This window comes from Helicoverpa zea, chromosome 20 (assembly GCF_022581195.2).
Source record: "Helicoverpa zea isolate HzStark_Cry1AcR chromosome 20, ilHelZeax1.1, whole genome shotgun sequence".
Classification (NCBI taxonomy): domain Eukaryota; kingdom Metazoa; phylum Arthropoda; class Insecta; order Lepidoptera; family Noctuidae; genus Helicoverpa; species Helicoverpa zea.
In genome coordinates, this window is record NC_061471.1 from 585,073 (window position 1) to 598,827 (window position 13,755).

Consider the following 13,755-nt stretch of genomic DNA (forward strand, 5'->3'; position numbering starts at 1 on the left):
CACTGGTGATGTACGTGGTGAGCGGGCTGGGCGTGACATGCGGCGCGCACCGGCTGTGGACGCATCGCTCCTACAAGGCCACGCTGCCGCTTCAAGTGCTGCTGCTCTTCATGTTCTCCTGTGCTAGTCAGGTGAGAAGATGATAATTGACATGTTCCTATATAGAAGCGTTGCCGGAAGTCCGCGATTTTTGGACTCCGGCTCAGTTCCGCTTTTCGGAGGTAGGTAACTCGACTTTGACTGTACATAAAGAGTATCCTTATTTTTATAACCGTTGCGAATATTTTGAATTTAAACTAAGAGGAACTACCTCTTTTTACTAAATAAACACTGATTAAAATTACGTCAAGGAAATTGAGAGTGCATTTTAATCAGTTTTTTGTATGAACTTTAGTCAGTGTTCACTCTTTTCACAGACATCAGTCCGCCTATGGGCTCGCAACCACCGCCTGCACCACAAGCACAGTGACACACACGCTGACCCGCACAATGTGGGCCGCGGCTTGTTCTACGCGCACATCGGCTGGCTCATGATGAAGAAGCACCCTGAGGCACTGGCCAAGGGGAAGACTATAGACATCAGTGATATTGAGAACGATCCGCTGTTGAGGTTTCATGAGAGGTGAGGTTTATAAAAAATACAGTTTGTATGATAAATCTTGGCTAACAAACTGAAAATGCAGAGACGAATTTAAGAGCAGTTCGGGGATCTTTAAGCACAGATTAACATTTAATCTACACAATAGAAGAATATATTAATTATAGAAATTAACTTTTATATGTAAGCGTTATAGGTTTAAGCATAATTTATGTTTCAATTTTCGCATGCCTACTGAAGGCGAGATATGTTAAGCGACTTTTTTTGTTTTTACCACCTTTTGTGTAAACCATATCTCGGCGAATAAATAATTTCATTACTAAATAGCTTTTAGTTACAACCGCCGATACACTCCCGGTTAAATTCATTAATTGTAATGGTAGTGGTAACCTTATTAAATCTCAAAGTACCTTCATCTTCTGGTTGTTGGCTCGAAAACTGGATTCGGCACACAACCTTCTTTAAAGGGCTGCCACCCCTGCAAAACTTAAACTTCCAGTCAATAAAAGTTTTGCAGCCCAGAAGTGATGCACGAGTCTACCTTAACAGGCAAAAAGCAAGTTTCACTTTGAATCTATTCCTTAAAAAGCTTTCTCTTTCTCAGAAACATCCTCTGGATCAACGGCCTCTGCTGCTTCATACTGCCCACGTTAGCAGGCGTGTGGTTGTGGAACGAGCGCTGGTGCACCGCGGTAGCCTGGCAGTGCTTCATACGTTACGCTTCTGCTTTCCACTGCGAGTTCACTGTGAATAGCTTCGCTCATGCGTATGGGTATAGGCCTTATAACAGGTGGGTACAGTTCAAAATCGTAAATCAAGGGCACGGGCATTTAATCCTTTGACTTTGATTGAATATTTATCAAAAGGCATTTTACCTTACTCCTTACCTATTGTTAAAAGTGATTTAAAAGGATGAAGATTTAGATAAGTTCACCGATAACATAAACAACAATTTTCTTTAAAAAACTGTTTATTATGATTTTTTACGTTCAATTTTCAATGGGTAGTTAGTAGTGGTGTATTTAATAATTCTAATTTTTGTTTCATATTATTAGTTATTTTAATAACAAGCTTAATAAGGATTATTTATAAAGAATTACAATTGCAATTACAATTAATGTTTTCAATTGATAGTGGTAGGCTTAACATTCTTCAAGATTAATTAAACCGAGCAGTAGCACTAAGTAAACTTGAATAGGTAAAATTAGGTCAGTTACAATAATATTATATCTTCTAACATCATAAAAACCATCACTATTCTTTCCAGCACAATACCCCCTGCAGAATCCTGGTACGTGTCTCTCACGACTTTGGGCGAGGGTTACCACAACTACCACCACTCGTTTCCCTTCGACTACAAGGCGGCGGAGACCTGGGACCTGCTGAACCTGTCCACGGCCTTCATACGGGTGTTCCGCAGCATCGGCTGGGCGTATGACCTCAAGGAGGCATCTGAAGAGTCGGTGAAAGGTCTGATGGAGAGGCTCGGGAAGTCTGCTGCGACGTGATATAGAATATAGGTTTACATATTAATTATACTATTTTATTTGCACACATTTTACAAAATAAAAAACAATGTACAAAGGCAGACTGTCTGTAACTTTTGAGTTTCACTTACCTACAAATAAAGGAGGTAGACCGGAGATAGCTACTTGAAGGTATGTAACTCATAGGATTTATGATTGCACTTTGTTTTGCTTGTTTTTAAATTACGACCTACATTAGGGTACGTTATAAGAGTACCAGTAAAACAAAAGCTTTATTTTTAGTCAACTTTATTGTATTAAGGGCAGATTTTTCAATCTCCAGATAACTTTTATCAGAGGAATATGTTTGACGTTTTGACAGCTTTTGTATAGAAAATATGTCAAACCGCCATAATTATTCCTCAGATAGAAGTTAACTGATGATTGAAAAATCAGCCCTAAAACAAATATTTACACGAAACTCCCCTGTTGGCGTCGCAAACATAATATAATTCATCACAACCGCCATTGGTATTGAACACATACCATACGTAAGGTTATCAACAAAATAAACTATCAACTCGTCAACGAATTATTTATTATCCCCATGCCAAATAAACGGAAACAACATTCATTTTCAATGAATTTCGATTGGCACATGCATATAATTATTTATTTATAAAAATTTCACGATATGTTACTATTTTCCTATAAAACGTTTATTTACATTATGTTTATAAACAACTAAGTGGGCGTGTCCGTAAGTTAGCAATGGCGGGGTTGACGTTGCGATGTGTCCGGAGTCCGGAGGCCGAGCGATGCGAGATTCTAACCAAACGACAGCTGTGTGCTCACTTGTTCACGTTTATTCATTATTGCTAACTTACTGTACACACTAGTACTATACAGTGGCGAGGCTCACTGCACTGCAAGCTCACTTGTGAAGCGATTACACTTTGATAAGGCGAGTTAGTGAAAGTACAGAGCATTACTGAAGCAAGCGGATATGCCTTGAATTGAACAAACATTGTACTTTAATCTTAGCTTATAGTGAAGTTATTATCAAAGTGTATGCGCTCGTAAGTGTCACCCGCCTGAAGTAACAGTGCACCATCACCATTTACATAAAACCATGAAGAATCCCTAATTTTGAGCATAACGCATAACGACTAAAATTTTGAACACACGAAGACTTATTAAAAAGAAAATAAAATGCAAAATAATAAAAGTATAATAGATTTTAGAACATGATTCACGACTATACATTAATTTCGTATCCCGGATTTAAAACAAAAATAAAATTTTCAATATGACGGAATTAAGTACATGATCTTTATACAGTGCAAGGCAACAAGTGTTAGACATACGTTTCGAGACAAAATAAAAGTGATTAAAATAAACCTGTTTTGTGCATAATTTAAATCTATAATTACACAGTTATTACTCTGATACATTAAACTATTAGATTTGTTATTTTATCTTATTGCTTTATTTAACCTATACCATCTTTGTAAATAGTAAAAACCATAAGAATTTCCCTCGCCGTGTGTGCCGCGGTCACTCACGCCGGGTCACCGCGGCACACTACTTGGACCTTTTCGTAGAATAAATGCAAAATGTATCATATTTTGCTTATTTCTCAAATATTCGTAGATTTATCACATGAGCAGGATGTGGCAATCATAGTTTGGGTAGTTCGTAAATTACGACGCGACAAAGGACCTATAACTGTTAGTAACAAAGTAGTAAAAAACTAAGATCGCAAAATGTCGCAATTTACAGACACCGGTGTACGTCAACGATAAAATTTAACTAGTAACGATATTCATGATTTAAAATAACGACAAACAAACTTTCAGACAATATATATAAATAACAATAATTTAGCTAAGTATTAATTAATGTTCCAGACATTTTGAAACTGTAAATCGGTCTTATTAAAAATCAGAATTTACAAATCGTTGTTTAAAATCATGACGGACAATAATTTCGTCACTGATAAGAATACACCGAGATCAGGATGAAATAAGATAAGTTATCATACAGTATTTATCATTGTTATCATTATGTAACCTTCAGCTTCACTTTATTGACTACAAATGGACAAAATCTGTAGTTACCAAAGTCGAGCTATTGAAGGTGTATTATTAAACTACCAGTTAACAAAAAGAGAGCATGTACATATAAAAATAATTTATCTTTTTAGTCAAAAATATCGTATTCCATCCTTCTCTAGTCGGCTGGTCGGACCAGCGTTAGCTTAGTTCCCTTATACCATATACACAATAGCAGGCCACTGTAGAGGCCTGATGGCTACGTCTCGAACATTCTTCGATCAAAACTGACTAGAGTCCGACCGGTAGTGTGTCACATTCCCTTGGCACTACTTACTGGCTCCCGAAATATAAGTCTATGGGCTATTTTACAATGAAATTAGCCAGAAATTTCTTCTACTTGAACTAATCTGTTCACATGATATTCAGGTTAACTTAAGCTCGTTGCTTTACAGAGAAATGTGTCTATTGGTCCGTTATCGAGACTGTAAAAATCGAGTTATTTTAAAAAATACCATGTTTCGACACTTGACTATAGTCAGTTATTATTGTTCATGCACACCGCGTCTTTTTAAGCGCTTTAACCACGCATTTTTAATTACAAGGACCTTTACAATTAATCCACGTTACCAGAAAACTTCGCATGACTTCAACACTTACAGTTTTCGAGACTCAAAAAGAGTGTGCTTAAATTTAATGAAAATTACAATGTTTAGTTGTAATTTAGCGTAGTATGTACAAAAATTTGTTGTGTTAGTGAGTGAAGCCAGTGTCCCCCAGCACGTGCAGTCCCGGTAGCACACACAGCGGGCGGGCATCACAACAGCTTGTGCTTGCCGTTGGCGGCGGGCGGCGCGGGCGGGCCCAGGGCTCGCTCGGCCGCCGCCGCCGCCGCGTGCTCCATGCCCTTCTCGATGCATGTCTGGTACATCGGCTTCATTAGCTGAAGAAGAATAAAAGTTTAATTAAATATCTTACTACATAAGATGATGGTAAAAGTATGTCTAGTTACAGTTCTTGTCCAATAACATTTCCGCTAAAGTTGGCTACTAGTGAACTCATAATAGTCATAATGGACTAACAAAACCCTGCTGCAAATGCACGAGATGTAAAATGGATATTTTTTTTTACGACAACTATGTAGAAACTGCAATAGACAGTACTCACATTCTCCCACAGCACGTTCGCGATGTCGTCTATTGTGACACCGATTTCGCGCATCTCTCCACTATATCTGAGGACAAAGAAAAAAAAATGAAAAAATGCAACAAATACGCTTGAGAGACACGTACTAATTGAGATATGAGAATGAGGAAATGAATTATAAGAATAAGCAAGCTTGGCGCGGTCACTCCGTGGATCATTATGTGGTCTAGTTCATCCGTGTTTCGGATCGATCTGGCAATCAACTGCCTTAACAAGTATTGGATTGCATGGGTAAATGGCTTGTTGAGGTCAGACAGGTAGTCATTCCATATAATACTCATGTGCTAAGACTGGAAGTCGACCCCAACGTAGGTGGAGAAAGGCTCGGGAGATGATAATGGGAAAGAAGGAATGGATATTATATGTACAGGCATGTATTTATGCAGTATGTAATGTTACCTGATATAAGCCCACAGCACTAGCGTGAGCAGCGCGATGCCCATGGCGAGGTTACACAGGTTGGCGAGCGGGTAGAGCCCCACGAGCCCGAACACGCCGCTGACGACGTAGAACAGCAGCGCCAGCGCGCAGAACACGGACGGGGTGCGCGCTGCCTTGAAGATGTTCTTCGACTCGTTCTGTGCGCGGAACTGCACGAACTGCTCGTCTAGGTCCTGGGGAGAACAGATGCTAGGTTAAAACTTATGGCTAGTTGCGTCAGTTACTTCTTCTTTCGTGTCGATGATATGTCATATATTGAGACTACACTATGTCAGCCCAATATGCCGCCACAGCGAGAGCACGGCCGGATGCGCTCATTAAGTCCTCCCGCGAGCAAGTTTCAGGGCACAGTGGACATGCGATTAGGTGGGACATTGTCTGCACTGCAGCCCCGCACTCGCACCCAAGGTCCGTCCCGCCCGCGAAGCCCCACCTGGATCGATTATCTTTGCTCCGGCCGACCTGTGTTCGGAGTCTGTTTAAAGACTGCCAGACTCTTCTCGGGAGATCGTGCAAGGGGGAGAGCAAGCCTTCTCGTAGAGCGTCACCTGTGCTCGGGCCCTCCCCGTGTGTAGCGGCATACTCGTATGCCGTGAAACCGATTGCTACACCACGATGACAAGCATCAGTTACTGATAGTCTCTGATAGCCTTGAAGAAATTTGCTTGACAAAAAACTATAACATTTTGGTTTCACAGGTCTCAGATTGAAATATCTGGCAAAAATTATAAGCAGCCTTTATATGGCAGATAGTATTAAATATGTTTCAACTATTGAGAAAATGACATACAGAATATTATGGAACTACGTCAGATTTTCAATGTTAATCAATAAAATAATTATGGTATTTTTCCACACTGAAAATCTATGACACAAAAATTGAATTTTCTCAAGAACTGTTGTACTTATTTTCAATTTCAGTTCGTATATAAACTCACTTTTGATTCTACCACAAAATGAATCAATAATTTTTCAAAAATAAATGATAGTAAACCCCTCACCAGCAACAACTGATTACAGTAACTCTGACTGAACTCGTCGCCGCCCATCTTGCGCTTGCCGTGGAAGGCGTGCAGCGCCTTGTCGCGCAGGCGCAGGTGCTCCGCCTCCAGCAGCGCCGTCTGCAGGTAGGGCTTCGCCCCGCCGCACACTTCCTCCATTAACTTAGTGTAGAGTTCTTTCGCTTCTGCTACCGCTGTTAAGTTGTTTGCTTCTGCTGTCGCCTGGAAAGTAAATATTTCGATATATAACGCTCAGAAACCTTTCTCAAGGAAGAGTTTGGGCCGCAATGTAGTCGACCGGAGATTCCGAGGAAAGCTACGTGACACCTCGCAGCGTGACATGATGCCGACGTTTCGTGTGCAGTTTTAAGTTGTTTTGTATGAAATTAATATACCTCTACATAATTCAATTTTGTAATATTGATGGATAATATTTTACACATAAATAAATACCTCGTTTGTGTAACACATTCGAGTAAAAATTTGAAAATAGAGTCAATATTTCGTTTCCTAGTTTCTTAAGAGATATTGCGTTATGACATTCCTACTAGTCATTTTGTTGTCCTTGGCTCCGACCGACCGCCCCGGCTCGCTCCCACTAAACCCAGAACTGAATTAGAGAAATGCATGTACTGACCACAAGCATACTCTTAGGCTCCGGCAGCTCGTTGCCCTTGTAGATGTTCATGTAGGACTTGAAGTACTGCAGCAGGTCCTTGGCGCGGACGCGCTGGCCGGCGATGAGCTTGGGCACCAGGTTGTGCGGCGCCAGCAGCATCGGCACCAGCTGCTGCAGCGAGCACTTGAACTCCATCTCGATGTCTAGAAATAGAAATAGGAAAAATGTTACAAATTTGATTTTCTACAGTTGTGTTTGTACATCATATTACTAATGAACATTCCTCCATTTGAGTAGACACTTTATATCTAAAAAAAACAACATCCACTTTACATCTAAAAATCAATATAACTTTACTAACTTTTTGTTTGGTATTAATTTGTATAAAAAGTCCTACCAAGATTGTTTACCGAAAGATAAATACCCACTTAAATAAACTTTTTTGTTGGAATGTCATCAAGAACCCTTCATGATGTGGGTGCAGCGTGATGGGAGTGTCATGCCCATTTTCACCAACAAATACCTAAATTTAGGGATCCCCTAACAGCATTTAGGGAACACTTAATACGAATTTCGTTTTCACCAAAGTTTAAGTATCGCTTATAACCTTTATTATTGGGGGAGCCCTTATTCTAAGTGACACTTAGTTAGGGAAACTTTAAGAGACTGTTGGTGAAAACGGGCAGAAATAAGAGACTGATCTCTTATTGACTAAATCCCACCATGTTCCTTCTTGCACCCTTTATGTACCAGGGCCACGGTAAGTCCGGCAGACTTTGGCCCTGGTGGGCCCCGCTGGGGTTTTATTGACATTGGCTGACACTCCTTAATAAGCCTATGGAACGACTCGCACCGAACGTAAAGTTTGAACCCCATCAAAGGTCAGAGCTGGTTACCTTTGACTCGTCCATCGAAGTCCTGGCTGGTGGCGACGCGGATGCCGGGGTGCGGCATGAGGAAGCACGCGATCTCCGAGAAGCACGACGTGATGTGCTTGCGCAGGGACTGCAGCTCCGGGTGCTGGTTGTTTGATACCTGAACACAATCACCAGGGTTAGACAAGGGTTCCACATGAACTGTGCCTTCACACGTGGAGACCATTTTCTTTGCATAGACTCATCAAACAACTTTGTCATTGTGAAATTAGCTATAAGACACCTAGTACATACTCTGTAGAATCTTTATTCGTTCATTTTGAATATCGTGAAATATCTAATATCCAACTCCAGAGAAGCCAAGCTACTCAACGAGAACTTAAGCAGCCCATTTTTGAGATGGTAAATACATGATCTCAATATGGCTAAACATCAGCTCATGTAACAAATCCGTCAGCATACCTTGAGTCTTCGCTGTAGGATGGCCTGTCCGCCCTCGGCGCCGTAGGGCGCCTCGTAGGGGAAGCTCCAGTCGCGCACGAGGAACTGCAGGCGCTGGAACGGCGTGCGGCCGCTGTCCTCCAGCGCCAGGCGCCCGTACTCCGTGAATAACTGCGAGATGATGAATGGAAATGGGTTAAAATCAGTGCAAAAATTAAGTAGAAAATTGTAATAGTCTTGCTCACAAGTAAATATATTTTTATCTCGTTTTCATTTCTTTGTTGGTATCGGCTTTAAGCCAGACTTGATGCAGCTGTTATTCATAAATATAAAACCGAACATCCACAAATGGTTTCACAAACGTCTCGTGAGAACTACACCGCACACCTGGATAAAAACTAGCTTATTCACACACTTCGTCAATAAGTTGTCTGAATTAATTTTTCAGATCCGTCCGATAGGTCTTGAGATTATCGCGTCCAAACCAGCAGCTTTATGGCACAGATAAGCCTTTTCAAAAGTCCAGTATTAACCTGTAGATGCTGCAGGTCGTCCTCCTGTATGTTCTGCGAGAGGTTGTAGATGAGCACGGAGGACAGCATGGTGGACAGCGCGAAGATGGTGGCGCAGTCGCGCACCGTGGACTCGCTGTCGAAGGCGCCTTGCGTGTCTAGCAGAACTATCGCCACCTGGAACATCAGAATTACATGTTAATATGGATATATGGCTGCCGGGGCTGCGGGATTGTTCCAAAGAGTTACCGCGGCTCTGGTACATAAAAGGCCTACGAAGGAACACGATGGATTTTTTGTCAGTAAAAATCTGACACTCCCTCACCGCTGCTAACCCACAGCGGAAGGGGACATTTGATGATTTTTGGCGAGTCGTTAAAAAAAGTATGGATATATGGGACGTATTTAAGGATGAAGAAATTTCCGCGATTCGGCTATAATTAAAGATCATATAGGGGGCATATTTCGGGAACTTTTTTTAAAGAAGTTACGCCTTGAACTTGGGACACCAAAAAGTGAAAGCAGTTTAGCAATACTGCTTTAATTAGAATTTATCTACATTTGTGTCAAAAGAATTAGAGCATATTAAAAGCTTTAGAATGTTGGTCTTCTGAAAATAGATATTGGAAAAGTCTGCTGTCGAACTACCCTTTGTGGTTTTTCAGGATATAACCCACCTTCTCTCCATTATCTAGCGTGGCCTTGAAGATCTCGGACCACATGAGGATGCCGGTGGTGTCGCGCTCGGAGCCGCCGCGCCAGTTGAACCCGCGCAGCGGCTCCTCGTCGCCGCCCAGCCAGTCCGCGCCGCCGTCCGACCCATACTGGAACGAGGAGAGAGCATGTTAAGGACCTTAATAAGACCCAACAGTTTCCTCAAAATACCTAAGTATAGGTACTTCTATATATATGTCGTATAGAGAAATTCCAAAATAAGGGAAAAGTTTCTAGCAATCTTAAAGTAATTAATTGTTTGTTGTGAATGAACATCTAAGGGTTTAGCTAGCTAGCAATTCGGCGGGATAGATCAAGTTTTATTTTGCAAAAATAGAAAGCGTTAGTTCTGCCTGGGTGTCACCTAAACTTCTAAATCACAGGTCGGATTTCATCGGCGCAATATCTTCATTATGTAGTATTTAGTACAGTCATTCCAGTGTATGTACACACACACACACACACACACACATTTTAACGCTATTTTCAATTCACAATTCAACACTACATCAGTTCTCCTACCACTCTGCAAAAATACCAAACCTCACCTTATGATTTAAATACCGCAAGAAGAAGTCGAGTAGGAAGGACTTGCCCTTCCGGAAGGCGCCGGCGACGGAAAGCACCACAACCGGCCTGTCCTTGATGTCATCCTGCAGCAGCAGGTCTTTGAGAACGTCCTCGTCGAGGCTGAACGTGTGGTCGGGGCCTGTATTCACTACTTGCACCCCGTGCGGCCCGCTGCGGGGAGGCGGGCTTGGTTTTTCTGTTACTGGAGATTAAAGACCAATTAGACGAGAGAATAATATTATATAGGATATAATGGGTCATAGTCGTAGGAAAGAAAATTTTGATTGGCAGATCAAATTGGCTAAATTTTAAAATGGTTAAAAATAGATTACGTATAGGCTTAACTGTTAGTGTACAAAACAAAATAATGTATGTAAAAATGTTGATACAACTGATAAGATAATCTGTAGATTATAGTTCGGCCATTCAGAGAATGCGTTCCTGACACGTCGCGATTGAACTGACGACGTAACTTTGCAATGGCGTTGCAGTTACGATAAAAATATTTTTGCTGGTTGTTTACCGTTTTAACAATTGAGGAGCATTAAAACAACATTATTATATCAATAATCAATGAATGTTATTACGTCGTCAGTTCAATCGCGACGTGTCAGGAACGCATTCTCTGAATGGCCGAACTATAGCTTCATAAACAACAATATGGGTAAAAACTGAAGCTTCTACAATACTAGCACATTTACTAGCAGTAAAGTAACCAACTAACCAAAATGTATGAGTTAATGGCAAAGTAAATCACAATTAAGCGTTTAATAGAGCAGTGGACAGCTTTACTAGCAAGTTGGCTAACTACCAAACTTATTTAATCATCATCATCATCATCATCATCAGCCTATCGCAGTCCACTGCTGGACATAGGCCTCTCCAAGTGCACGCCACTGAGATCTATTTTCGGCTTCTCGCATCCAGCTCCTGCCAGCCGTCTTGCGCAAGTCATCACTCCACCGTGCCTGAGGACGTCCTACACTACGTTTGCCGAGGCGTGGTCTCCACTCTAGAACTCGTTTACCCCAACGGTTATCGGTTCTTCGGCTAATATGGCCAGCCCACTGCCACTTCAGCTTGCTGATTCGGTAGGCTATGTCGACGACCTTGGTTCTCTGACGGATTACCTCATTTCTGATGCGATCCCTCAGAGAAACGCCGAGCATAGCTCTTTCCATAGCCCGCTGAGCGACTTTGAACTTGTGGACCAGCCGTACCGTCAGTGTCCACGTTTCGGCTCCGTAAGTCATGACAGGTAGGACGCACTGATTGAAGACTTTTGTCTTTAGGCACTGTGGGATCGACGATGTTAGGACTCGACGTAGCTTCCCAAATGCAGCCCAACCCAACTGAATTCTCCTATTCACCTCGTCCTCAAAGTTGTTTCTACCTAACTGCAATGTCTGCCCGAGGTATACATATTTCCGAACAACTTCGAGAACGGCGCCGTGTATCGCAATCGGTTCCGGTAGAACATGTTCATTGAACATGACCTTGGTTTTGTCCAAGTTCATCCGTAGGCCGATGCGTAGAGAAGATTCAGCCAGGTCGTTCAGCATCTGTTGTAGGTCCTGCAGCGTTTCCGCCATGATGACGATATCGTCAGCAAATCTCAAGTGAGAGATGTGTTCGCCATTGATGTTGATGCCGCGTCCTTTCCAGTTCAGCGTCTTGAACATATCCTCCATTGCATTAGTGAACAGTTTCGGGGAAATAACATCCCCTTGTCTCACTCCTCGATGCAACGGTATGGGCCTTGTTTGCTGATTCTGTACTTGGACGGACATTGTAGCGGCTTCGTAAAGACATCTCACCACTTGGATGTATCGCCAATCTACTTGACAACGCTGCAGGGACTCCAGAACAGACCAGATTTCAACCGAGTCAAAGGCCTTCTCATAGTCCACAAATGCTAGACACAGGGGCTGATTATACTCTTCGGTCTTCTGTATAATCTGCCGCACTGTGTGGATGTGGTCTATGGTGCCGTATCCGCTCCGAAACCCAGCCTGCTCCGGTGGTTGGAATTCATCGAGTCTTCGCGCAAGTCGGTTCGTGATCACTCTTGAGAACAGCTTATATACGTGGCTTAGGAGGGAAATGGGTCGATAGTTCTTCAACTGGGTTTTGTCTCCCTTTTTGAAGAACAGGACGACAACACTCCTACTCCACGCCTCTGGAGTTCTCCCTTCAAACAGGACGGCATTAAAAAGCTTCTGGAGCTCCCCCAGTACGGGCTTACCTCCTGCTTTTAAAAGCTCTGTTGTAATGCCATCCTCGCCAGGGGCTTTTCCATTTTTGAGCTGTCTCAGAGCGATCTCGATTTCGCCACTGCTGACTTCTGGCAGGTCTTCGGTGAAATGGCGTGTTAATGTGGCTCTAGAATCCTCATTTCCGGGATCAGGTCGAGATGCATGCGATGCGTATAACCGGCCATAGAAATTTTCCACTTCCGAAAGGACTGCCGGCACCGAAGAAACGACTTCTCCACTTGTTGTGGTCAGCTTCGTCAAGTGGCTACTTACCACTTGACGAACTTATTTAATAGCCACATTATAAAGTTTTGAATACCAATTAACGATACAAATGATCCATACTACAGTATATAATAATCCGCAAGTTTCATATTATTTATTAATCTTGACATTTCAAGGCAAACTGTCTGAAAATATCAGTTAACGCGTCCATAAAGTATTGAAATTCCCAGAGCAATACGTGAGTAAAAGTGCGAGGTTATATTGAATAACTTATCTCTTGCGCTGACCTCCCTCGCGTATCGGAAGGTCGCTATGTGAATGAGATAAAAATAATGCCAAATGTGGTTAATGCAGACAGAGATAACTCAGTGCTTATCGGCGACTGCATAATTAGCGCCGGATTAGACTACCATATCCGCACACATTCAAATAACAAGCGATATCCCTACATGGCCACTAAATATGTTTTATTATAAACTGCAAATAACGGGGGGACAAAACTCAACGCAAAAAAAAAGCATAATATTGATCCCAAGTTCCTTATTGGTCAAGTTATTGGCTGTTCATACTATTGATTTGCAACTAAGCCTGGGAAGCAATGCGAGAGAGTTTTAAAGTCTAGCTCCAAAAAGCTATCTTGTCACTTCTAGGTCCAAAAAGCCTTTCGTACAATATGAGAAAAATGATTTTTCGTCGGCCGTAAATACCCTTTCGGGTCGAGTCCATTATAAGATTGATGAAGTACCGCCATTTAGAAACAGATCGAAAAGCTTTCACA

General features: G+C 42.0%; 2 protein-coding genes across 10 annotated transcripts in view; one reads left to right on the forward strand and one right to left on the reverse strand.

Moving 5' to 3' along the window:
* On the forward strand, positions 1-2,136 carry LOC124640093 (acyl-CoA Delta(11) desaturase-like). Its single transcript, XM_047177731.1, has 4 exons — positions 1-131; positions 417-622; positions 1,203-1,388; positions 1,866-2,136. The coding sequence occupies exons 1-4, from the start codon at positions 9-11 to the stop codon at positions 2,104-2,106; spliced, it is 756 nt and encodes a 251-aa protein (XP_047033687.1). The 5' UTR covers positions 1-8; the 3' UTR covers positions 2,107-2,136.
* Positions 2,137-2,356: 220 nt separating this feature from the next.
* Positions 2,357-13,755, reverse strand: part of LOC124640089 (atlastin) — a 34,899-nt gene continuing 23,500 nt past the window's right edge. For 5 of the 9 annotated variants that reach the window (XM_047177720.1, XM_047177721.1, XM_047177723.1 and 2 more), the window contains 11 exons: positions 10,476-10,699; positions 9,891-10,037; positions 9,235-9,390; positions 8,723-8,872; positions 8,282-8,420; positions 7,404-7,588; positions 6,767-6,988; positions 5,724-5,938; positions 5,286-5,352; positions 2,527-5,061; positions 2,357-2,385 (listed from right to left, as the gene is read on the reverse strand). In XM_047177720.1, coding sequence (XP_047033676.1) covers positions 4,936-5,061; positions 5,286-5,352; positions 5,724-5,938; positions 6,767-6,988; positions 7,404-7,588; positions 8,282-8,420; positions 8,723-8,872; positions 9,235-9,390; positions 9,891-10,037; positions 10,476-10,699 — 1,631 coding nt within the window. In that variant the 3' untranslated portion in view covers positions 2,357-2,385; positions 2,527-4,935. Of the gene's footprint in view, positions 2,386-2,526; positions 5,062-5,285; positions 5,353-5,723; positions 5,939-6,766; positions 6,989-7,403; positions 7,589-8,281; positions 8,421-8,722; positions 8,873-9,234; positions 9,391-9,890; positions 10,038-10,475; positions 10,700-13,755 lie in introns of those variants that run through there. The other 4 variants (XM_047177722.1, XM_047177725.1, XM_047177728.1 and 1 more) reach the window with 1 other exon arrangement.